This window comes from Lutra lutra, chromosome 17 (assembly GCF_902655055.1).
Source record: "Lutra lutra chromosome 17, mLutLut1.2, whole genome shotgun sequence".
Lineage (NCBI taxonomy): Eukaryota > Metazoa > Chordata > Mammalia > Carnivora > Mustelidae > Lutra > Lutra lutra.
The window spans coordinates 52,510,506-52,534,394 of record NC_062294.1 but is presented as its reverse complement, the minus strand read 5'-3'; the positions used below and the strand labels follow the sequence as shown (position 1 = coordinate 52,534,394).

The window sequence follows — 23,889 nt, the reverse complement described above, 5'->3', positions numbered from 1 at the left end:
CCATCCACGTCATTGCAAGTGGCAAGATTTCATTCTTTTTGATGGCTGAGCAATGTATGTACACACAACAGAATATTACTCATTGCATTTTTATTTTTTTTAATATTTTATTTATTTATTTGACACAGAGAGAGAGAGATCACAAGTAGGCAGAGAGGCAGGCAGAGAGAGAGGGGGAAGCGGGCTCCCTGCGGAGCAGAGAGCCCGATGCGGGGCTCGATCCCAGGACCCCGAGACCATGACCCGAGCTGAAGGCAGTGGCTTAATCCACTGAGCCACCCAGGCGCCCCTCATTGCATTTTTAAATGTAGTAGAGATAGAACTAAAGACAGAGATTTGCATCTCAGTTTTGGTTGTTTTTTTTTTTTAAACTTGTCATTTAATTAGAAGCATTTCTTGAGCTACTAAGAACTCTTTCAAAACAGTATGTCTCATAACTGATTATCTCTGTGACCCAGATGCACCAGTGCTGCCCTGATGCCTGCCTGTTGCCTCTGCTTTTGGATGGCATGCTCCTTCACCGTCTGGAAGAAAACTCCAGTTCCCTCTCTCTTCCCCTCTTCCACATCCTGTTTTGTTTTTGTTTTGTTTTGTTTTTTCTTTTTCAGCACACTCCTTGTCCATTCTCTTGTAGAGCATTTGGGGAGCCAGCAAAAGGTCAAAGTGGCAGAAGCACAGAGAGCAGAGAGGGGAGTGACCCCAGATATGAGGTAGAGCACTGTCCTCTTGCTAGGGTTAGAGCAGTTGGTGGTGGGGTGGAGGGCAGAGATAGACAATGACTAGATGAGAAATCAGTAGATAATCACACCAGGAGGTGGAAAATCAAAGGGAGTAGAATGGAGAGAATATTGGGGGTGGGTAACCACTATTTTATTTTTTAATTTTGTTTTTATTTTTATTTTATTTTAAAGATTTATTTATTTGAGAGAGAGAGAGCACAAGTAGGGGAAGGGGCAGAGGGAGAAGGAGAGAGAGAAGCAGACTCGCCGTTGAGCACAGAGCCCAGTGCGGGGCTGGATTCCAGGGCCTGAAGATCATGACCTGGGCCGAAGTCAGAAGCTTAACCAACTTAGCCACCCAGATGCCCTGGTAGCTGCTATTATAGATAGGCAGGCAGGGAAGACATCTCTGGGGAGGTGATATTTGAGCAAAGACCTGGTGTTTTATAGATGAGAAAATTCAGAGAGGTGAAGCAAACTTCCTAAGGTTATAAGGAAGATGTAGTATTAAATTTCTTTCTTTCTTTTTTTTTAAAGATTTTATTTTTTTAAGTAACCTCTACACCCAGTGCTCAAACTTAACGATCCCAAGATCAAGAGTCACATGCTCTTTTGACTGAGCCAGCTGGGGGACCCTCTTTCTTATTTCTTTCCTTTCCTATCCTTTCCTTTCCTTTCCTTTTCTTATTTGACAGAGAGAGACACAGCAAGAGAGGGAACACAAGCAGGGGGACTGGGAGAGGGAGAATCAGCTTCCTGCTGAGCAGGGAGCCCAGTGCAGGCTCAGTCAGAGGACCCTGGGATCCTGACCTGAGCAGAAGGCAGACGCTTAATGACAGACCCACCCAGGCACCCCTCTTTCTTTATTTTTTTAAGTTTTTTTACTCATGTAATCTTTACATCCAGCATAGGGCTTGAACTCACAACCCCGAGATTAAGAGTCACACGCTCTTCTGACTGAGCAAGCTAGAGGCCCTTAACTTTGTTTCTTGATTCAAAAGCCCACTATAAAGGGTACTTCCCTCTGTAGGGAGTATACCTCAGTGTTTCCAGAAGTGCTTTGAGTGCAATTCCCAGTTGTTAGCTTGGCTATCTCAATCCTTATCCCTTGCACCAAAACATTTCTAAGAGGTGAAACTTATAAAGTTTTATTTATTTATTTGTCAGAGAGAGAGAAAGAGAGAGAGAGCACAGGCAGGCAGAGTGGCAGGCAGAGGCAGAGAGAGAAGCAGGCTCCCTGCCAAACAAGGAGCCCAATGCTGGACTCGATCTCAGGACATTGGGATCATGACCCGAGCCGAATGCAGCTGCTTAACCGACGGAGCCATGCAGGTGTCCCAAAGAGGTGAAACTTATGTAAGAGATTGTGTGCTTTGAATTTCAGTGGTGGTAGGAACAGAAAGGTTTGCTTTAAGGATGTGCTGAGGATTGTTTTGGAAGTTATTTCTTAACTCTGGAATCTAAATCTAGGTTTTGGTGTCCTTAAGGTCTACTCAAGAAGGTGAGTACTCCTTTGAAAAAGCTGGAGCTGCTCCAGAGAGTCTGCCTGAAATGAAGACAGAGGCCCAGGCTTCAAAATCTTTGCTGACAAACGCCTTATTTGCTGAGACAGAGCTTCTGAGGCTTTCCTCGGAAGCCAGACTTGGGAAGACAGGAGCACAGCTAACTGGCCTCCGATGGTCTGGGTTTCAAAATCCCAGGATTTGGAGGCCCAGATCGCAAAGGCTCTGGCCTGGGAGATCCAGGCTGGTGAGAGCCAGCCAATGCAAGCCAATCAGTGGACTGGAGGTGGAAGCTACCCAGGCCCTGAACCAGAAACCCTTACCTGAGAAGGTGCAAGTTGCAGAGGAGGCAAAGCGTGAGGTCCTTTTTACCCGTCCATGCTGGTCCAGTAAGGTTGAGTACATCCTGACTCAGGTGGGCTACTCCATGAAGATAAACAGTCACTGGCGTTTTTTCCTCCTGTGGCTTCACAATGGAGGTTGTAAGTCTGGGGACCAGGAATCATGGATCCACAGGGGGCTTTAAACTCCAAGGACTCTGGGATTTGTAGAGGCTGGAAGCTGGGCACTATGAGAATAGGAGTCAGGTGCCTGGCCACCTAGGATCATGAGAGCGGGGGAGGCGCAGGTTATCAGAATATGAGGATGGTGGGGTTGGAGGCCTGGGTCAGGGAGACTGGGGGTGGAAACTAGGCATCTGGGTCTTCCAGGAACTGGAAGGTGACCCAAGGGACACCTGGGACTATGAGGGATGTGGAAACAGTTGAGCCCTGATGCTGGTGGCTCTGAGGGAGGTCACTGGTGGGGAACGTGTTTTCCCAGACCCCAAGGAAGTCCAGGCACTGACGAGCCGGGTGGTCCTCAGAGCCCCTCCTGACCCCCTGAACGGGCAGTTTTCTCATCATCTACATCCTCATGCTGTTCTTGGTCGGGGTTCCTCTTCTATTCCTGGAGATGGCAGCTGGTCAGAGGATGTGTCGGGGCAGCATTGGTGTATGTAAGGTCATCAGCCCCTGGATGGGTGGGGTACAGCAGCTTCATGGTAAGGAGTCCTGGGCTGCCCAGGCCTACCCTTAATGCCCCGCTCCCACCCCAACAGTTCCTTGTCCTGGGAGGGGTCCCATGACTTCACTTCCATGGGTTGAGTCCCTTCAAGTCCCCAGTCCTTTGTCAGATCCCTTCCTTTTTTCTCTCCTAATCTTCCCCCTGTCAGCCACCTCCTCCTTGGCCCCCAGGTGTGCTTCATCACCGGCTTGTACTTGAATGTGGTCAATGCCTGGACTCTCCTCTACTTGGGCCAGTCCTTCCACTCTCCAGTTCCATGGGAAAAATGTCCCTTATTGGAGAACTCCAGTGACTTTGGTGAGGAGGAAGCGAAAGAGGAGGAGAAGGGGAAACAGCTGGAGGGGAATTTGGAAGAGGAGAAAGGAGTGAGGAGGGTTAGAGAAGAGGAAAATAGTAGAAAAAGAAGAAATGGGAGGGGTAAGGAGTAGCGGGAAGTGGGAGAAGGGCTAAAGAGGGGAGGGGTCGCCCTGTCTAGCAGGCATGTCTAAAGCCAGGTGCCCTCAGATCCCAAATGTGTTCGGGCGTCACCCTCCCTGTACTTATGGTACTGGCTGATCTTGAAGGCCTCAGACAGAATTGAGGATGGTGGGTCACCAGTCTTAAGTCTGAACCTGCCCTTATTGGTGTCCTGGTGTCTTGTTGGTGCTTTCATGATTAATGGGCTCAAGTCCACAGGGAAGGTAAGCCGTCATTGACATTCTTGGATGCCTTCGACCTCCTCCAACGTTGTTCTCACTGATCTCCTAATGTCGCATTCCTTCTGGTCTTCGGCTCCCACTAGCCCTTGACCGTTGCTGAAAATTTTCTTCTAACTCTTCATTTCTGACTCACCCTAAAAAAAAGGATTTTTTTTATTTTAGAGAGAAAGAGAGAGAACACATGAGTGAGGGGAGGGGCAGGGGGTAAGAGAGAGAATCCTTAGACTCCCCACTGAGGGTCGAACCAGATATGGGCCTTGATCCCAGGTCCCTGAGATCATGGCCTGAGCTGAAACCAAGAGTCACAAGCTTAACCACTTAACTGACTGAGCCAGCCAGGCGCCCCCGATTCAGCACTTTTGACTTACAGTTGGTGGACCCCATTGGTACATGGTTGCTGATATGCCCCATTCTCAATTCAGGTAATGTGTGTCCTAGTGCCAGCCCGCTATTTCATCATCCTCCGTTTCCTCTTCCGGAGTCTACTCCTGGAAGCGGCAGCTTTTGGCTTTCAGCATTTGTTGCTTGCCAAGGTAACGTACGTCTCCCTCATTCCCCTACCAGGCCTTAGGAGACACCTACTGTCTATTGTTAGGACATCTTTTCCCCATTACTTACCTGTGTCCTTCCCCCCATTTCTGTTAAGATTCTCCTCTCCTTCTTTGACATTTCTCCTTATATTGTCTTCCCCTTTTTAGATCTCAGCTATGTACTACATGAGTTTGTGGTATCAAGCAGCAAATCAAGTCTTGTTTGCCTCGGGTCTAGGCTTTGGTCCTGTTGTCTCCTTATCCTCGCATGTGCATCCATCCACCAGCTGTCTCAGTGATGCATTTCTTGTGGCTCTGGTCAACCGGTTCTCCATGCTGCTGGTCACTTCTTCTGCCTTCTGTATCCTGGGCTACTGGGCTACAGTCATCTCGCACCACTGCAATGAGAAGTAAGGCCAGCCCCTTAGGGAGGGTCCCAGCCCCAGGGAACTCTAAAACCCACAGACTCTAACTTTCAAGGTGTTGCAAGACTCCCATTCACACTTGACAACCCCAGATGCACTTGCAAGCCTCTACTCTCCCCTGGAGCAAAGAACAGAAACAGTAGAATCCCTCTCACATATTTTCTTGCTCTGAGCCCTTTCTGGCCCTAGAAATCTTTAAACCCGGAGATTGCTACTATCCACTTCAGATTGCCAACCACAGAGATAGGTTAAAAGTGGCAAACATTTGGGGCGCCTGGGTGGCTCAGTGGGTTAAGCCTCTGCGTTCGGCTCAGGTCAAGATCTCAGGGTCCTGGGATGGAGCCCCGCATTGGGCTCTCTGCTCATTGGGGAGCCTGCTTCCCCCTCTCTCTCCGCCTGCTTCTCTGCCTACTTGTGACCTTGCTTTCTGTCAAATAAATAAATAAAATCTTTAAAAAAATAAAGTGGCCATCATTCAAGATCTGGAGAACTTTCCATTTCCTGAATGCCCTCACTTGTAACTTTCATCTCCTAAATTTAGAGATTTCTGTCAATCTATCGTACTTAAATCCCAAAGAGACTCTCAGAACTAGAATCTTTATGGTCTGCTTACCCCTGTTTTTCATTCTTTAGGCATTAATTTCAAAAACACCTATCGGACATTTAGAAAGTATTCTTTGTGTACCACAAAGATGTGGACAGGCGAATCAGACCATAGTTCTTGTCTTCATTGAGTTTTCAGTTTTTGAGGGAGGGGGCAGGGGAATTACATAATTGGACAGTTGTAAACTCATGGTAACTAATAGCAGGGATGTTGAGGAAGACTGAAGACAGAGCCATTAATTCTAATGGGGCCATTCAGAGAGAGACTCCCAGAGGCGGCATACCTAAGCCGAAATTTTCCTGGTAATCCTAACCTGTGTAGATAACCACCATTTTTTTCTAGAATAAACCTGGGCATATACATGTGCATATGTGTGAGAGTTCTCTTAGGGTGTATACTCAGGAATGGGATTGCAGGGTAGAGGGTACACACCTTCAGTTTTACCGTATATTGTCTCATTACCGAAGTGGTTTATGATGTGTGAGAATTCCATGTATTCTACTTTCTGCACATTTGATTAGACTTGGTCAGACTTTTTGCCAGTCTGGTGGAAGTATAATGGCACTTTTTAATGTTCAAAAACATTTTATTATGACATATTACATGCATACAGAAACACACATAAAACCAAAAGTGCAGCATAAATAACTATAAAATAAATACCCTCCATGTTACGGACTAGAATGACCCTAGAAGCTCGCTATGTATCTCCGATTACAACCTCTTTCCTCCCAACTACTATCTTGGCTTTTATGATAATTAGTTCTTTGTTTTTCTATATATTTTACTACCTATGTATGCATATCTAAGAAATATAGTTTTAACTTAAAAAAGAAAGATTTTATTTATTTATTTGAGAGCGAGACAGAGATAGCTATAGAGAGCACGAGCCAGGGAAGAGAGGGAGAAGCAGGCTCCCCACTGCAAGGAGCCCGATGTGGAACTCCATTCCAGGACCCTGAATTCATGACCTGAGCTGAAGCCATTAGCTTAACTGACTGAGCCACCCAGCTGCCCCTCTGAGCAATAGAGTTTAATTTGTACTTCCGTGGGGCTTGAACTCATGACCCTGCGATTGAGCGTGGCAGGCACTACTGACTGGGCCAGCCAGGTGCCCCTACAATATAGCTTTTTTTAAAGTTTTTTTTTTTTTTAAAGATTTTATTTATTTGACAGATAGAGATCACAGGTAGGCAGCGAGGCAGGCAGAGAGAGAGAGGAGGAAGCAGGTTCCCTGCTGAGCAGAGAGCCCGATGTGGGGCTCGATCCCAGGATGCTGGGATCATGACCTGAGCCGAAGGCAGAGGCTTTAACCCACTGAGCCACCCAGGCGCCCCAACTTTTTTTAAAAGTAACTTTTTTCTTTTTCTTTTTTTTAAGTTTTATTTATTTAAATAATCTCTACACCCAATGTGGGGCTCAAACTTAAGGCCCTGAGATCAAGAGTTACATGTTCTTCTGAGTCAGCCAGGTGCCCCTATAAAATAATATAGTGTGTCCATTTATGTAGTTTCATTTTTTCATTTATATGTACATTCTCTTGGTATTCTTTTGTGTTTTTCTTCTTTCATTCAACATATGTTTGTAAAATTCATGTTGTGTGTAGCTCTGGTCTGCCTTTAATGCTGTAGAATGTTTAGTATATTAACATGTCACTATTTATCCGTTCTACTGTGGAACATTTGGAGTCTTTCTAGTTTTTGGCTATTAGAACAGTTCTGCTCTAAACATTTGTTTTTATTTGACAGAAATCACAAGTAGGCAGAGAGGCAGGCAGAGAGAGAGGAGGAAGCAGGCTCCCTGCTGAGCAGAAAGCCCCATGTGGGGCTCGAACCCAGGACCTGGGATCATGACCTGAGCCGAAGGCAGCGGCTTAACCCACTGAGCCACCCAGGCGCCCCTAAACATTTGTTTTTAAAGATTTTATTTATTTATTTATTTGACAGACAGAGATCACAAGTAGGCAGAGAGACATGCGGTGGGGGGGCGCGGTGGGGGGGAAGCAGGCTCCCCGCTGAGCAGAGAGCCCGACTCGGGGCTCAGTCCCAGAGCCCTGGGATCATGACCTGAGCTGAAGGCAGAGGCTTAACCCACTGAGCCACCCAGGCGCCCCTGCTCTAAACATTCTTACACATGTTGCTCATGTCCTACTTGTGTGCACGTTTGTCTAGGGTATACGTCAGTGGGTGAGACTGTTGATGCAGTTAGTTATTACTGTGTAACAGAGCATTCCAGACGGAATTGGCTGAACCCAAGAACGATTTCTAATTTCTTATGATTTTGTCAGTTGGCTGGAGAATTCTTCTGTTGGGCTTGCACAGGTTACCTCACAGTTCTGCATTTAGCCGGGCCCGGCTGGGACTGCACTGCTTTGTTACGTGTGGGTGTTGGCCGGCGCACTCCAGTGCTCCAGTCAGCTGGCGGATCTGCAAGGGCTGCTCTCTTCCGGGAGACCTCTCCATGCCCTTAGCTTGGGCTTCCTCACGTGAAGATTCACGAACACAGATGGAATCCGTAAAGCGTCGAAACCTCAGCATGGGAATGCTCCTGGTGTCGCTGCTGCCACAGTGCTTTATCAGAGGAAGTCCCAAAGCCACCTCAGGTTCGCAGGGTGGAAAAATAGACTTTACCTCTTGTTGGGAGGAGCTGTAAGATACAGTAGCCGTGTTTCTACCACATGTATCTGTAGCTTCACTAGATCCTGCCAAATTATTTTCCATAGTATTTTTAGGGTTGTAGTGATCTCTTTTTCCTCTCTTTCTGTCGCTGTTTCTGTCTGTCTGTCTGTCTGTCTGTCTCTCTCTCTCTCTCTCTCTCACACACACACACACACACACGCATAATCTCCATGGTAGAATGCACAGCAAATAGTTAAAGATTTCTTAGCTCATACCATTGCAAAAACAAACATACTAATCCCAGGGTTTAGTATTTGTTGACAACTTTTGTCTTTGTCCTGAATTTTATAATCAAAATACTGTACTCAAAAATCACTTGGGTTAGTTCTTTTTCCTACATTCAGTATGATTGTTACTCACGTGAAATACGGTTATGTTCATTTATTTCTGTTTGTATGGAATTTTAATATCCCTCCACACTTTTATTTTAGTGTTAAACATTAACATGGTTTCAAAAGACAAAATTATACAAAAGGATGCTCAGAGAAGTATCAGTCCTCCACCATCACTTCAACCCAGTTCCTATCCATCCCCTGTAGGTAATCAATCTCATTCTTTTTTGGTTTATCCTTCTTGTGTTTGTAGAGATAAGGAGAAAGATGTATATTTTCTTATTTAGCCTTCTTTCTTACACAGTAGGTAGCCTTTTCCTTTTTCATTTAATAATATATTCTGGGAATCACTCTTTCATATTCATTCCTTTCTTAGATGTTCTGCCTTAGGCCTGGTGGTAGTGCCTGCCATTCTCTGTATCTGTGGTTCCTCCATGTTTTACAGTTCTCATCCCCCTTAGTAGGTGAGCCCTTGTTATAGTTAATAATAGGGTGCCGCAGGGCGCCTGGGTGGATCAGTCGGCTAAGAGTCCAGTTCTTGATCTCGGTTCAGGTCGTGATCTCAGGGTTGTGAGTTCAAGCCCTGCACTGGGCTCCCAGCGGGACATGGAGCCTACTTAAAGAAAAAAAATTGGATGGAGCGCCTGGCTGGCTCAGTGGGTTAAAGCCTCTGCCTTCAGCTCAGGTCATGATCTCAGGGTCCTGGGATCGAGCCCCGAAAGGGGCTTTCTGCTCAGCAGGGAGCCAGTCCCTAGCCCATCCCCCATCTGCCTCCCTGCCTACTTATGATCTCTATCTGTCAAATACATAAATTAAAAAAAAAAATTGGATGCCTTAAAAATTCAAACCATTTTTTCTTTGAAAAGATACACTTATTAAAATAATGAAAATGCATGTCCCAAAACTGGAGAAATGTATATATCTGTACACTTATATTCAGAATACGTAAAGAGGTCCTAAAACTCACTAAGAAAACAACCCAACAGAAGTGCACACTTAACTTTCTACAGTTTACTTAGAATTATTATTTTACACTCTAAGTGGAATATAAAACCTTACCCCCCTACATGGCCCTTTGTCCTCCAACCCTTTGTGATATAGTTGCCATATGTACTACGTTAACTTATATTGAAGACCCCATCAAACAACGTTAAAACTTTTGCTTCTGATTAACGTATGTTTTCTTTCAACTGACACGTATTCTAAAACTTAAGGGGAGGAAAATATTCTATTATTTTTAATCTAGAAACCTAGCATTTTTGTTGGTCTTTCTTCATTTCTGAAGTTTGAATTTACCCTCCTGTATAATTTTTATTCCATCTGAAACCTTCAACTTTTTTTTTTTTTTTTTTTGGCAGGTTATGTTGGCAGTGAACGTTTGGAGTTCCCTTCATCTGAAAATGCCTTAATTTATGTTCATTCTTTTTTTTTTTAATTTAAATTCAGTTAGCCAACATAGTACATCATTAGTTTCAGATACTGAGTTCAGTAATTCATCAGTTGCATGTAACACCCAGTGCTCATCGTATGACCTGCCCTGTCTAATTTACCTGCATTCTTGAAGGATATTTTCTTTGGATGAAGACTTTTAGGTTGACAGTCCATTTCCTTCAGCACTTAAAAAATGTACTGTTTCCTGCTGGACTCCTTTTTTTTTTTAAATGATTTTATTTATTTCTTTGTCAGAGAGAGCATGAGCTATAAGCAGAGGGAGAGGGAGAAGCAGGTCTGAATCTTTGCATGTGCCAAGAGTTTTTTTTTTTTTTTTTTTTTTTTTAATTGTATCTGGCACATTGTAGATGTGGTGTGGAGACTCTGGATTTTGTTATGTTTCTCAAATGTGTATTAGTTTTGTTGTAGTTGTTTTACTAAGCAGGCAGTTAACTTGACTAAACTCTAAGCGGAAACTTTCTTTCCTGTCGTATGTACTAACTGAAATTTTATTTCAGCATTTTTATCTTCCATTGGACAGCTTGGAGTTATTTAGAGTCAGCTGGAGATTAGGACAAAGCTTATACAGAGAATTTGGGGCTCCCTTTCTGGCTCTCTTCTTCCCATGATCTGCCAACTTTCATTGTGACTGTTAGGCATTCACTTGTCGATGTGGAGGTAATCTGTCTTTTCCTCAAGCACGTTTTAAGATTGCTGCTCTTTATTTAGTTTTCTGCAAATTCATTATATCTCAAGGGGAATTCTTCAGTTTTGCTTGGGATTCTTTTAGCTCCTTGTATCTGTGAATTACTGTTTTTCACTACTTCTGAAAATTCTCCACTTTTACTTGTTCACATATTACCTCTGCCTCATTGTCCATCTTATCCCATCTGTCAGATTTTCTCATCATACCATCCAGCTCTCCTGAACTTTCATATTTTCCATCTATGTTTTCTGTACCCTGGCCCCAGTCAATTACTGATCTGTTTTGTATCACTATGGATTATATTTTTCTTTTCTAGAGTAAGTGGATTCATAGTGCATTCTTATATCTGACTTATTTTACTTAGCATAAGGTATTTGTCTTTTTTCGTCTATATTGTTGGAGGAGGGTGCCTGGGTGGCTCAGAGGGTTAAAGCCTCTGCCTTCGGCTCAGGTCATGATCCCAGGGTCCTGGCATTGAGCCTCGCATCGGGCTGTCTGCTCAGTGGGGAGCTGCTTCTCCCTCTCTCTCTGCCTGCCTCTCTGCCTACTTGTGATTTCTGTCTGTCAAATAAATAATAAATAAAATCTTTAAGAAATACATATATATAAATATATATATATGTATATATATATATATATATATATATATAAAATTGGAGGTGTTTTGGTTTGTCTCTTTTTATTGCTGAGTAACTATTCTGTTTTATGAATATACCACAATTATGTTTAATCATTTTCCTGTTTATGGGCATTTGAGTTCTGATTTGGGGCTGTGATGAGTTGAAATGTTGGGGGCATTCATGTATAAGACTTTGTGTGAATACATTTTCATTTCTTTTGGGTGAATACTTAGGAGAGGGCGATATGGTTACTGTATGTTTAACTTCATAAAAAAACTGCTAAATTGTTTTAAAAGTTGTTTTTACCAATTTTACATGTTTAGTAGCAAGGTATGGGAGTTCCAGTGGCTCCACAACCTTGCCAATACTTGATAACATCAGTTTTGTAAATTGTATCCATTCTAGTAGATATGTACAGTGCTGTGTCATTGTGATTTTAACGGCATTTCCCTAATGACTAATTATGTTGGCTGTCTTTTTTTTTTAAAGATTTTATTTATTTATTTATTTGACAGAGAGAGAGAGAGAGAGAGATCACAAGTAGGCAGACCAGCAGGCAGAGGGGGGAAGCAGGCTCCCCGCTGAGCCAAGAGCCTGATGCAGGGCTCTATCCCAGGACCCTGAGATCATGACCTGAGCCGAAGGCAGAGGCTTAACCCACTGAGTCACCCAGGTGCCCCAATCTTGGCTGTCTTTTAAAGTGCTGTTGGCATTTTACATTTCTTCTGGCTTCTCTTTTCAAATCTACTGCCTATTTTCATAACCTTCAAAAGAAACCCCATTAGCTGTCATGTCCATTATTCTCCTCTGAGCCCCTGGAAACCAGTAAGCTACTTTCTGTCTCTATGGATTTGCCTATTCTGGACATTTATTATAAATCTAATCAAACAATATGATGGGAGCTTTTGTTTTTGGCTTCTTTCACTATACAGCCTTTTTCATTGTGTTTGGTGTTTTTTTGTTTTGTGTAGTGACTATGGCAGCATTTCTTTTTTTTTTTTGTCATCATGGTAAGTGTACTCCTTAATCTCCATCACCTATTTCACCCATCCCCCACCCTCTTCCCCTCTTGTAGCCCTTAGTTTGTTCTCTATAGTTAAGAATCTGTTTCTTGGGGGTGCCGGTGGCTCAGTGGGTTAAGCCTCTGCCTTTGGCTCAGGTCATGGTCTCAGGGATGGGATCGAGCCCTGCATCGGGCTCTCTGCTCAGCGGGGAGCCTGCTTCCCTTTCTCTTCGCCTGCCTCTCTGCCTACTTGTGATCTCTCTCTCTCTGTGTCAAATAAATAAATAAAACCTTAAAAAAAAAGAATCTGTTTCTTGGTTTGTCTTTCTCTCTTTTTTCTCCTGCTTGTTGTTTGTTTTGTTTCTTAAATTCCACTTATGAGTGAAATCACATGGTATTTGTGTGTCTCTAACGACTTAATCTCATTTAGTATTAGACTTTAGATTAGTATTAGTTCCATCCATGTTGTTGCAAATGGCAGGATTTCACTCTTTTTTACGGCTGAATAATATTCCTGTGTGTGTGTGTGTGTGTGTGAACATGTACATGTGTGTACGTACCACATCTCTGTCCATTCATCTCTTGAGAGACACTTGAGCTGCTTCCATTAATTTGGCTTTTGTAAATAATGCTGCAGTAAACATAGGGGCATGTATTCCGTTTGAATTTGTATTTTTGTATTTTTTGGGTAAATACTGGTAGTGCAATTACTGGATCATGGGGTAGCTCTATTTTTAACTTACTGAGGAGCCTCCATACTGGTTTCCACAGTGGCTGCACCAGTTTGCATTCCCACCAAAAATGCATGAAGTTTCCTTTTTCTCTGCATCCTCGAGGACATCTGTTGTTTCCTGTGTTGTTAATTTTAGCCATTCTGACAGAGGTGAGGTGCTATCTCTCTGTAGTTTTGATTTGCATTTTCCTGATGATGAGCGATGGTGAGCATCTTCTCATACGTCTGTTGGCCATCTGGATGTCTTCTTTGAAGAAAGGTCTGTTCACGTCTTCTGCCCATTTTTAGTAGCATTTTTTGATTAGAAAAAACATAACATGAGAGTTACTAAACCATCTTTAAGTATGCAGTTCAGTACTGTGAAATAGATTTACATTGTTGTGAAATCGATCTCCAGAATGTTTTCATTTCGCAAAACTGAAACTACACCATTTAAACAACATACTCCCTTTCCCCTCTCTCCTCAGCCTCTGATAAACATCTTTCCACTTTCTGTTTCTATTAGTTTGACTATTTTAGATTCCTTATATAATAAGTAGAAGCATGTGGTATTTGTCTTTTTTCATATTCTCCTAGGAGCTTTACAGTTTTAGCTTTTTTTGTTGTTCACATATCCTCTATTTCAAGTAAATTTTTGTGCAAGGTGTGGAGTAAAGTCAGGGTTAATTATTTTTCCCTTTTAGATACCCATTTGTTCCAGCATCATTTGTTGAAAAAGACAATCTTTTCCTCATCAAATTGCCTTGTTATCTTCATTGAAAGTCGATTGACCATAGATGTTTAAGTCTGTTTCCAGACTACCCTAGTCAATTTGCCAATAGCGTCCTGTTGTGATTACTAATATATTATAGTAAATCTTATTTATTAAAAGATTTTATTTATTTATTTGACAGATCACAAGTAGGCAGAGAGGCAGGCTTTGGGGGGCGGGGGAAGCAGGCTCCCTGTTGAGCAGAGAGCCCGATGTGGGCTCGATCCCAGGACCCTGGAATCGTGACCTGAGCCAAAGGCAGAGGCTTTACCCACTGAGCCACCCAGGCATCCCTATTATACTAAATCTTAAAATCAAATTGTGTAAATTCTCCAATTGTGTTATTATTTTCCAAAATTGTTTTGGCTATTGTGTATCTTCACTCTGCATACATTTTAGAATTAGTTTGTCATTTTTTTTTTTTTTACAAAGATAAAATCCTACTATGTTGTTAATTGGGATTGAATTATTGATTGGATCAACAGATCATTTTGAGAAGAATGAATAATTAGCAATACAGTGTCTTCTGATTCAGGAACATGGTGTATCTCTGTTATTTGGATATTCCTTAATTTCACACAGTAATACTTTGTAAGTTTCAGTATATAAAATGTCTTGCACATATTTTGTAAAGTTTATCTCTAATGATTTCATGTTTTATATTCTATTGTAAATAATATCCTTAAACTTTAATTCTCATTCTTCATTGTTTAGTTATTGAGGTACAACTGATTTGTGTATATTAATCTTTTTTTTTTTTTAAAGATTTTATTTATTTATTTGACAGAGAGAGATCACAAGTAGACAGAGAGGCAGGCAGAGAGAGAGAGAGGGAAGCAGGCTCCCTGCTGAGCAGAGAGCCCGATGCGGGACTCGATCCCAGGACCCCGAGACCATGACCTGAGCCGAAGGCAGCGGCTTAACCCACTGAGCCACCCAGGCGCCCCTGTGTATATTAATCTTGATAAACTCCTCTTTTTGTAGCTTTAAGTTTTTCTACATATATAATCATGTAGATTTGAATGAAGACTTTTATTCCTCCTGCTTATCTTTTAGAGGTTATTTTACTTGCTTTATGGCATTGACTGGAATCTCCAGTATGTTTTTGTTTTTGTTTTTTCAAGATTTTTTTTTTTTTTTTTGACAGAGATCACAAGCGGGCAGAGAGGCAGGCAGAGAGAGAGGAAGGGAAGCAGGCTCCCTGCTGAGCAGAGAGCCTGATGCGGGGCTCCATCCCAGGACCCTGGGATCATGACCTGAGCTGAAGGCAGAGGCTTTAACCTACTGAGCCACCCAGGCGCCCCTTTAACATGGTTTTAATAGCTCTTTTGATATCCCTGATTGCTAATTCCATCATCTCTGCCATTTATTGCACTATTTTATTTATTGTGTTATTTACTGATTTTACTCCTGAATATAGATCATATTCCTCCCGAAATTTGTTTACTAATTTTTGACTGGATGCTGGACTTTGTAAATTGTATGTGTTGGGGTGTCTGGCTTCTGTTGTCTTCCTGCAGTGAGTAGTGAGCTTTTTCCTAGCAGGCAGTGTTACTTGTGGTTTACTTTGATCCTTTTGAGGCTTGATTTTAAGCTTCATTAGAATGGATCTAGAGTAGTTTCTTTTCCAGAAATAGTTCATTCCCGTTGCTAAGGGATGTCCTTCCTGGGATCCTCACAGAATACCTCATCCAGAACTTAGATATTTTCCAGTTACTTTTTACATGGTCTTGTGGATTTTCACCCTACACACGTGCATCTTAAAATGCAGCAAAGACTCAAGGGGACTCCTATGTAAACTTTTCTTTTTCTTTCCAGCTTCCTCTCCTCCAGAATTCTTCCTTGAAACTCCCAGCTGCTTCAGCCTCTTTGAACTCCTTTGCTTCTTCAACTCAGTGAGACTGCCATGCTTTGCTTGCAGTCTTCTTCCCCCCTCTGCAGACCAGAATGTATTTTCAGGCAGAAAACCAGGGCCGTTGTGCGGCACACCTCATTTGTTTCCCTTCTCTCGGGGTTCAAAGTCTTGTGCTGCCTATTATTTAATGTCTGAAGACAGTTGTTTTACAAATTTTGTCCCATTGTCTGGTTGTTTACAATGGGAGGGTAAGTTGTACCCCTTTTGCTTCATTGTGGCTGACAGTAGAATTATTCACACTCGATTTTAAGTTTGTTATTTTTTTTTCAAGATGTTCCATTTGGTTTTTTAAAATCCTCATGGCCAGTTTATAGTTTCTTTTTCCTTTCAAATATTTCTAAGCTTATCTTTTATTATGTTAGCAAATATGTTGTATTATAATCTTCAAAAATTCTAATATTTGGAAGTAACTTTAGGTTGATTTTTACTGTGTTGTTTCTGATGGTTATTGCTCATGGTGTCTCTTTTTGTTTACTTCATTCTCTCTGTGTCCTATTTATTTGATCATTATTTGTGGGAATTCTCTTTTTTTTTTTTTTTAAGATTTTATTTATTTATTTGACAGCCGGAGATCACAAGTAGGCAGAGAAGCAGGCAGAGAGAGAGGAGGAAGCAGGCTCCCTGCTGAGCAGAGAGCCTGATTCGGGGCTTGATTCCAGGACCCGGGGATCGTGACCTGAGCCGAAGGCAGAGGCTTTAACCCACTGAGCCACCCAGGCGCCCCTCTTTTTTTTTTTTTTTTTTTAAAGATCTATTTAGGGGCACCTGGGTGGCTTAGTCAGTTATATTAACGTGTCTGCTTTCAGCTCAGGTCATGATCCCAGGGTCCTGGGACTGAGCCCTGCATCAGGCTCCTTGCTCAGCGGGGAGCCTACTTCTCCCTCTCCCTCTGCTACTCCCCCTGCTTGTGCTCTCTTCCTTTTTTAAAAAAAAGGTCTATTTATTTGAGAGAGAGACAGAATGTGAATGGAAGGGGTGGGGTAGAGGCAGAGGAAGAGAGAATCCCTAGCAGACCCCCATGCTCCGTGCAGACCCTGACAAGAGGTTTGATCCCCTGGCCCTGAGATCATGGCCTAAGCCAAAATCAAGAGCCGACATCTAATCAACTGAGCCACACAGGTACCCATATTTGTGGGAGTTCTTAAGGCCTAGGATGCAGGTGCATTCATCCAAATAGGACTTTTGTTTCTACCTGATGCAGGGGGACATTAGAAAGAGACTGCTTGAATCTCAGTTCTCAGCCTGAGTTCTTGAGATGACCAGAGTCAAAATATTTGGGCTGCAAATCCAAGGTAGGGCTGGCTTGTGCTTATGACATGCCAGGAACTTTAAATATTTCCCTTTGTTTTGCTCATTTCTTTTTTTTTTTTTAAGATTTTATTTATTTATTTGACAGATACAGTGAGAGAGGGAATACAAGCAGGGGGAGTGGGAGAGGGAAGCAGCCCCCTCCCGCCAAACAGGGGGGCCAATGTGGGACTTGGTCCCAGGACCCTGGGATCATGACCCAAGCTGAAGGCAGACGCCCAACAACTGAGCCACTGAGGTGCCCCTCTAGTTCATTTTTATACTGAAGGTGTAGCCCTTTGAAGTGTGAAGTTTAAGGGAAAACCTTTTAGCATGATTCTTACTTGTGCAGACTCTGGTGCTTTATATCTGACCTCCATGGTCTTTTTATTTCTTAAAGATCACAAAATTGGAAACTATAGGTATAGTTTGCTGTATTTGACTTTTACTTCAGGGAAAAGTTGTTTTGGATGTCCCCTTCCCCCATTGTTTTTGTCTGTACTTCAATTTTTGTCTAATAATTCCTCACTTTTTCAATATTTTAATTCTTTTAAGAAGATTTAAAATATCTTTCAGACTTTTAAATTACCTACAGTGAGACAGTTGATCCAAATATTTAAATTGCCTATTACCAAGAGGACATATTTTATTTTCTAAGATGTGATTGAACAATAATTATTTCCCTGCACCTTGCATTTTGCTCTTATCACTAAGCAGTTGGTATAGAGCAACAAGCCAAGTTGTTTTATTTATTTTTTATTTTTTATTTTTTTAAAGATTTTATTTATTTATTTGACAGAGAGAGATCACAAGTAGACGGAGAGGAAGGCAGAGAGAGAGAGAGGGAAGCAGGCTTCTTGCTGAGCAGAGAGCCCTATGCGGGACTCGATCCCAGGACCCTGAGATCATGACCTGAGCCGAAGGCAGCGGCTTAACCCACTGAGCCACCCAGGCGCCCCTATTTTTGTTTTTTATTAAACAAGCTGTGGCTATTTTTTTTTCAAGATCTTATTTATTTATTTGACAGAGAGAGATCACAAGTAGGCAGAGACGCAGGTGGAGAGAGAGGAGGAAGCAGGCTCCCTGCCAGGGCTTGATCCCATGACCCTGAGATCGTGACCTGAGCCGAAGGCAGAGGGTTTAACCCACTGAGACACCCAGGCGCCCCTGTGGCCAGTTTTATTAAAGAAAAATGCTACATGATTTACTCTTCACCAGTCTGTGTGGTATGCTTCTAATGTTATCAGAATCACCTGGACCAGTGATAGTGTGCATACTCTAGTAGTTCGCACATGCTGTGCCCAGTTCAGTATTATTGCCACTCTAGTGATGGACACCAGTTTTGGCCGACATGGCGTAGTATTCTATTTCAGATTTCTTCAAGGCTGGGCAATTGTTGGTGAGGATGACCAGTTTTGCTTTGCCATGTCTGGCCATTTTCAGAGTCTGCTTGTACCCCAGCACGTACTTTCCACTTTTCATAACAAGCTGGAGCCTAGAGTTGGTCGACTCCCACGACTTTTTCATCTTCTTTGGGGCCACCATCTTCCCACCTTAGGTGCGGATGGCTCCAACCAAGAGCAACTGCCAAAATGGCTGGGAGAGAGAAAGGCTGACCTGAATTTTTAAGGATTTTTAGGAATTAGTCAAGTGCAGAGTGGTAGCAGGGGTAGGGTTGGTCTTGGGCATGAGAGAGCATGGCCAACACTGAAACTGTAAGTGGTTGAATCTGATTAAAGCATGAAATGTGCAGAGGGTCATGGGAAGAAGGTAAAGTTAAAGAGGTCAGCAGGGCTCGGATCTAAAGGTTTAAGAAGCAGTTTCTCTCACATGGCACAACTCCATGGGAGCATTATGTAGGTGGTAATCTAAGTAAATGGTGCTCACTGACATTCGTAATGCAAATCCTAGAAGATTGCCTTTTACCCACTAGTCTAAGAAGAGAGAAAGGGAAGAGGTAGGTGGTGAATAAGAGACCCCACCACTGCAGCAGGTACCCCAGAGTCCCCGCAGAGACAATAGAAAACACTTCTTCCGGGGTCATAAATTCTCCAGGCTCACGCAAATTCATGATCATGAAGGTGGGTACCTTCTAGGTTTTATCCCAGGCTCTACCTTACCTAGATCAGTAGTGCTAGGTTAGTGGTATACTTTCTTTTCTAGAAGATAAGGAAAAAGGAGACAATTTCTTAAGGAGCCAAATGTTCTATGTGATTCAACTCCTCATCCCCAGGGGTGCCGAAGCCCTTGTGAAGCTGGTAGCCCTGGGGGACTGCCTGTTGCGGCCCATCCCCCTCCCGACCTGGTTATGACCGGACCTCCATCTTCAGCTCCTGGCTCAGCAGCCTTCCCCAGCCCATCAAGAGCATGGTCCTCAGCTACGTGACTGAATGCAACTTAGAGAAGCAGTTTTCGAAGGTCCGTAAAAATAGGTGAGGAGAGCCTGGAGTTACTCAAAGCCTTCAGCGAAACAGAAATTTCAGCTTTTGTTAGCACTAGAAAAAAAAATCGCAGAAGCAGCAGGATAACCTACAGCCTTGGTAATGCAAAGAACTATAGCCTGCAGAATGCCTTCTGTGGCTCGGTTTTCCTCATCAGAGGGTCAGCCTGGAGATCTGATCTTCTCAGTGACCCTCAGCTTTTAGAGAGTTTCCCCGGGAAGATAGATAGTATCCTTGTCTGTATGTTTGTGTTAAGTTCAAGGACACTTCAACTCCTGCCCTCTCTCTCCTCAAACAGGTTAAGGCGGGGCCAGTCATTGCATTTGTGGCCTTCATTGAAGTCATGTCATTCATTCCTTGGTCTGTCTTCGGGTCCATCCTCTTCCTCCTGCTTTTGCTGACACTGGGGCTGAGCAGCATGAAAGGGATCATGCAGGCCGTCCTCACCCCACTCCAGGACGCCTTTTCTTCTTTCAGGAAATATACAAAGCTGCTTACAGGTACTCTGACCAGTGCCCAGCTCCCACCAATGGCCCTGAGTTCTCTGAGACTTTTACCCAGTCCAGGTGTATAACCTCTGCTTAGCCCTTGTCTCCCAACCAGACCTCTGACCTTGATCCAGATCCAATGTTTCCTCCAGTGGTTGTCTTTGTGCTCATGTTCCTGTGTGGCCTCTTCTTCACTCGACCTTCAGGCATCTACTACATGAGTCTGATGAGTGAATACTGGACGGTCTTCTCCATAACCATCATCATCATACTTGAAAACATAGCTGTGAGCTGGGCCTATGGGGCCAGGAGGTGATAGCTTGGGTCTATAGGGAAGGTTGACCCCTTTCTTGTTGCCTCTCTTATCACCCAGCTAGAGTGACATAGGTACTCTTAACTTCAGGGCCTTCTGAAAAACCTGTTTGTTCATTCATTCAATACTTAACATACTTATTGAGTGCTTATTATGTGCCAGGCACTGTTTTACTTACCAAGGTTATTGAATAAAACAAGCATCCCTGTCCTCAAGGAATTTATATTCTGTGGTAGTAATAAACAATAATCAGATGAACATATAAAAATATCAGGTGCTGATAATTGACAGAAAATCTAAGGGTAAAGTAAGATGATCAAGAATGGGAATATGAAAAAAAAAAAAAAGAATGGGAAGATGCATGGGTGTTAATTTAGATAGGACTGCAAGGAAGGCCTTTCTGATAAGGTGACATTTGAGCAGACTCCTGAGTGAAATGAAGGAAGGAGCCATGACAGATTTTGAGGAAGTGTTCCAAGTAGAGAAAACACTTAAGTACCGAGGCAAGAGGAAGCATTATGCCTGGAATTTCTGAGGAAGAAGGAGATCAGGTTGGAGTAGGTTGTTGGTAGATGAAGCCAGAGAGAGAACAGGAGATCATGTAGGACCTTCTAAGCCATTGCAGGAGTTAGCTTTTATACATTACTTGAGGGGTGGAGGCACTGGAAGGTTTTGAGTAGGGGAGCGGCATCATCAGATTTACTTATTTACTTTTAAATACATAAGACTGCTGTGCGGAAAATAGACTTGAGTCAAGAGCGAAGCAAGGAGAGCAGTTAAGTGTTATTGTAATATTCCAAGTGAGAGCTAACAACGGCTTGGACTAGGGTGGTAGAGGTGTAGGTTAAGAGATGTCTTCTAGGGGTGCCTGGGTGGCTCAGTGGGTTAAACCTCTGCCTTCGGCTCAGGTCATGATCCCAAGGTCCTGGGATCGAGCCCCACATCGAGTTCTCTGCTCAGCTGGGAGCCTGCTTCCTCCTCTCTCTCTGCCTGCTTCTCTGCCTACTTGTGATCTCTGTCTGTCAAATAAATAAATAAAATCTTAAAAAAAAAAAAAAAAGAGATGTCTTCTAATGCTGCAAGGAAAAGCCACCAGAAAAGAGGGAACAAGATAATCAGGGACTGATAGACATAAATGTGCAAGGAAGAGTGGGAAAATCCAAATAAAACACAAAGGACTCCTGAGCCTGGCTTTTAACAGGCTGGTGTGTGGGCATCCAAGTGGCATAATTCAGAAGTAAAAGGCTTAGGTGGCAGCATTTTCAAATGAGAGTAGTTCACACATTCAAAAAATTTTCTTGAGGCTTTGTGTTGGGAAGGCCTTGTCATTACTGGGATACAAATAAATTAGAGTGAGTTCCTTCTTTCGAAAAACATAGACACCGAAGAGGGAGACATATATAAGCAGATAATCCCAGTCCAGGTGGTAAGTCTATAGTCAAGGTGGCCAGGGACTACTCTAGGGGGACCTGGAGAGACTGGGAAGGCATCCTAAAGGAAAAAGTGGTTGAGCATCGTCCAGAAAGATGAATAGGTAGACAAAGAGAATGGCATTCTAGGCCAGAGAACCCACTTGGATATTTATTATGATTGAGAACCTGCAGTAGAGGAGGCTGTATCCGTGGGCTGGAAGAAACTAAGGAAAGTTCCCAGAGGGTCAAGTGTTGCCTTCCTTTTTAGTTTGCATTGTTCAGCATGGATACCCAGCATGTAGAAGAGTCCCTCGCACATCATAAACGCTTTCATACTCATGGAATGAATGAAAGGACTAGACCTTTATCCTGAGGGCATTGGGTACCCATGAAAGGTTTTGAGCAGTAAAGGGAGGTTTGAAAATATTTTCTTCGGTTGGGATGCAGGACTGACTAGGGAGAAGATAAGAGAGGATGAGGCTTGAGCTGAATCAGAGGTTTGGAGGTGAAGTAGAATATTTGAAAGATGCTAAGGTCGGGCTGGCCTCAACCTGCAAGTCTGGGTGAGGCCTGACTAGGCCTCCCACAGTCTTGTGGCCCTTTCTCCCAGGTTCCTTGAAGACTTGGCAATCATGCTTCTCTCATCATTCGTTGGCTGTGGTGCTTTCTGTCTCCAGTTGTGCTGCTAGCCCTGTTTGTGATTACTGTGATTCATCTGCCTCGAAGACTATCACCTATGTGGCCTGGGACTCCAACAGTGTGGGCCTCCCTCCCCTGACACCAGACCTTCCTAGGGAGTGGGGGCTAGATCTTTCAATCTACTCATGGCCTAAAGACCCTATCATCTCATTCCCTGATTCCCTAAAGACTCCTTAGTCCTCTGCCCTCCTTGCCCTCCTTCGCCTCCCACCCTTCCCTTCTACAGTCCTTCCTTTTCTGGGAACTTTGACATTCTGAGCCCCTTTCCCATCTTTCCACAGTCAAAAGAGGTTCTTCGACAATACCCATCATGGGGGCTGCTTGGGATTATTGCCCTTTTTCTCATGGTCATCCTCCCCATCCCCACATACTTTATATACTGCCTCACCCAAAGGATTTCCTTCAGCTCCACAAGCCAGGGCAAGCCTGTGATATCCTCCAAGTGCTTACCCTTAATCCAGCCAGCACTTATTACAGAGGTCCAAAAGGAAGAAGTCCTGTAAGCTGATAATCAAGTTGCTGGTCAACCTGTTGGTGATTGCCTAATTTCATTCATTTGACATCACACATTCCTTGAAACAACATAATGGGCAACTCTTAATATCAATGTGCAACTGTTGATATCCCCAGATGCAGAACTGCTTTTACTCCCAAGAGAAAGGCATTATTTGGTTGACTCATGGGGCCTGGATTTGCAGCCCCCTCCCAGACCCCATCCTCCCTGGTTACCACTGTTTCTGTGTTTTCCCCATCCCCTTCCTCAGAGAGAGAGAGTGAGTGTGTGTGTGTGAGAGTGTGTGAGTGTGTAAGTGAATACACACACACACACACACACACAGTAATGCCTAACAAATCTGCTTCTTATCTGTTCAGCTCCTGGAAGGGAGCTGGAGGAGTAATGCTGTTGGTCAATAAATCAGTCCATTGGGACTCCAAGTACTGGGTGTCAGCAGACTTTTTTTCTATAAATGTCTTTTCCCCAGGAGTTCTTTCTTTTGAGAGCCAGATGTCCATCCAGCCCAGAGTTTCTGCCTTCTCCTTGCCATGGCAAGTTCAGAATCTCTATTACTAACCTTGCTTTATCCAGGGATTGGCCTTTACCCTAGACAAACCTGGGAAATGGTGGCTTCAGCAAGGATGGAAAGAATATAAATGCATTTGCTAATGGGACATGGTAATCCTATAATGAGTCTAAAAATTGAAAAGAGGTTCCAAGACTGTGAATTGACACACACCAGTTTAGGGAACTACCAGTCTATATTGCTGAGCCCGCCAGGGCCCCATGTCTGTGTGGTAGAAGACATGGCAGGTTTTTTGTTTGTTTGTTTGTTTTAAGATTTTATTTATTTATTTGACAGAGATCACAAGCAGAGAGGCAGGCAGGGGTGGGGCGGGGTGGGGTGGGGTGGGTGGTGGAAGCAGGCTCCCTGCTGAGCAGAGAGCCCAATGACCTGAGCGGAAGGCAGAGGCTTTAAGCCACTGAGCCACCCAGGCACCCCTACATGGCAGGTTTTACTGCAGGGCTAAATCGAATGAA

General features: G+C 43.5%; 1 protein-coding gene across 1 annotated transcript; it reads left to right on the top strand.

Moving 5' to 3' along the window:
• The first annotated feature begins 663 nt into the window (after positions 1-663).
• On the top strand, positions 664-22,855 carry SLC6A16 (solute carrier family 6 member 16). The gene is given in 18 exon segments (XM_047709765.1): positions 664-710; positions 2,207-2,328; positions 2,331-2,485; positions 2,487-2,707; positions 3,115-3,243; positions 3,245-3,263; positions 3,457-3,583; positions 3,791-3,966; positions 4,407-4,517; positions 4,683-4,924; positions 19,233-19,267; positions 19,270-19,302; positions 19,305-19,417; positions 19,739-19,940; positions 20,081-20,240; positions 22,275-22,369; positions 22,372-22,412; positions 22,634-22,855. Coding segments are annotated over 18 exon segments (2,208 nt in total). The 5' UTR covers positions 664-705.
• The last annotated feature ends 1,034 nt before the right edge of the window (positions 22,856-23,889 follow it).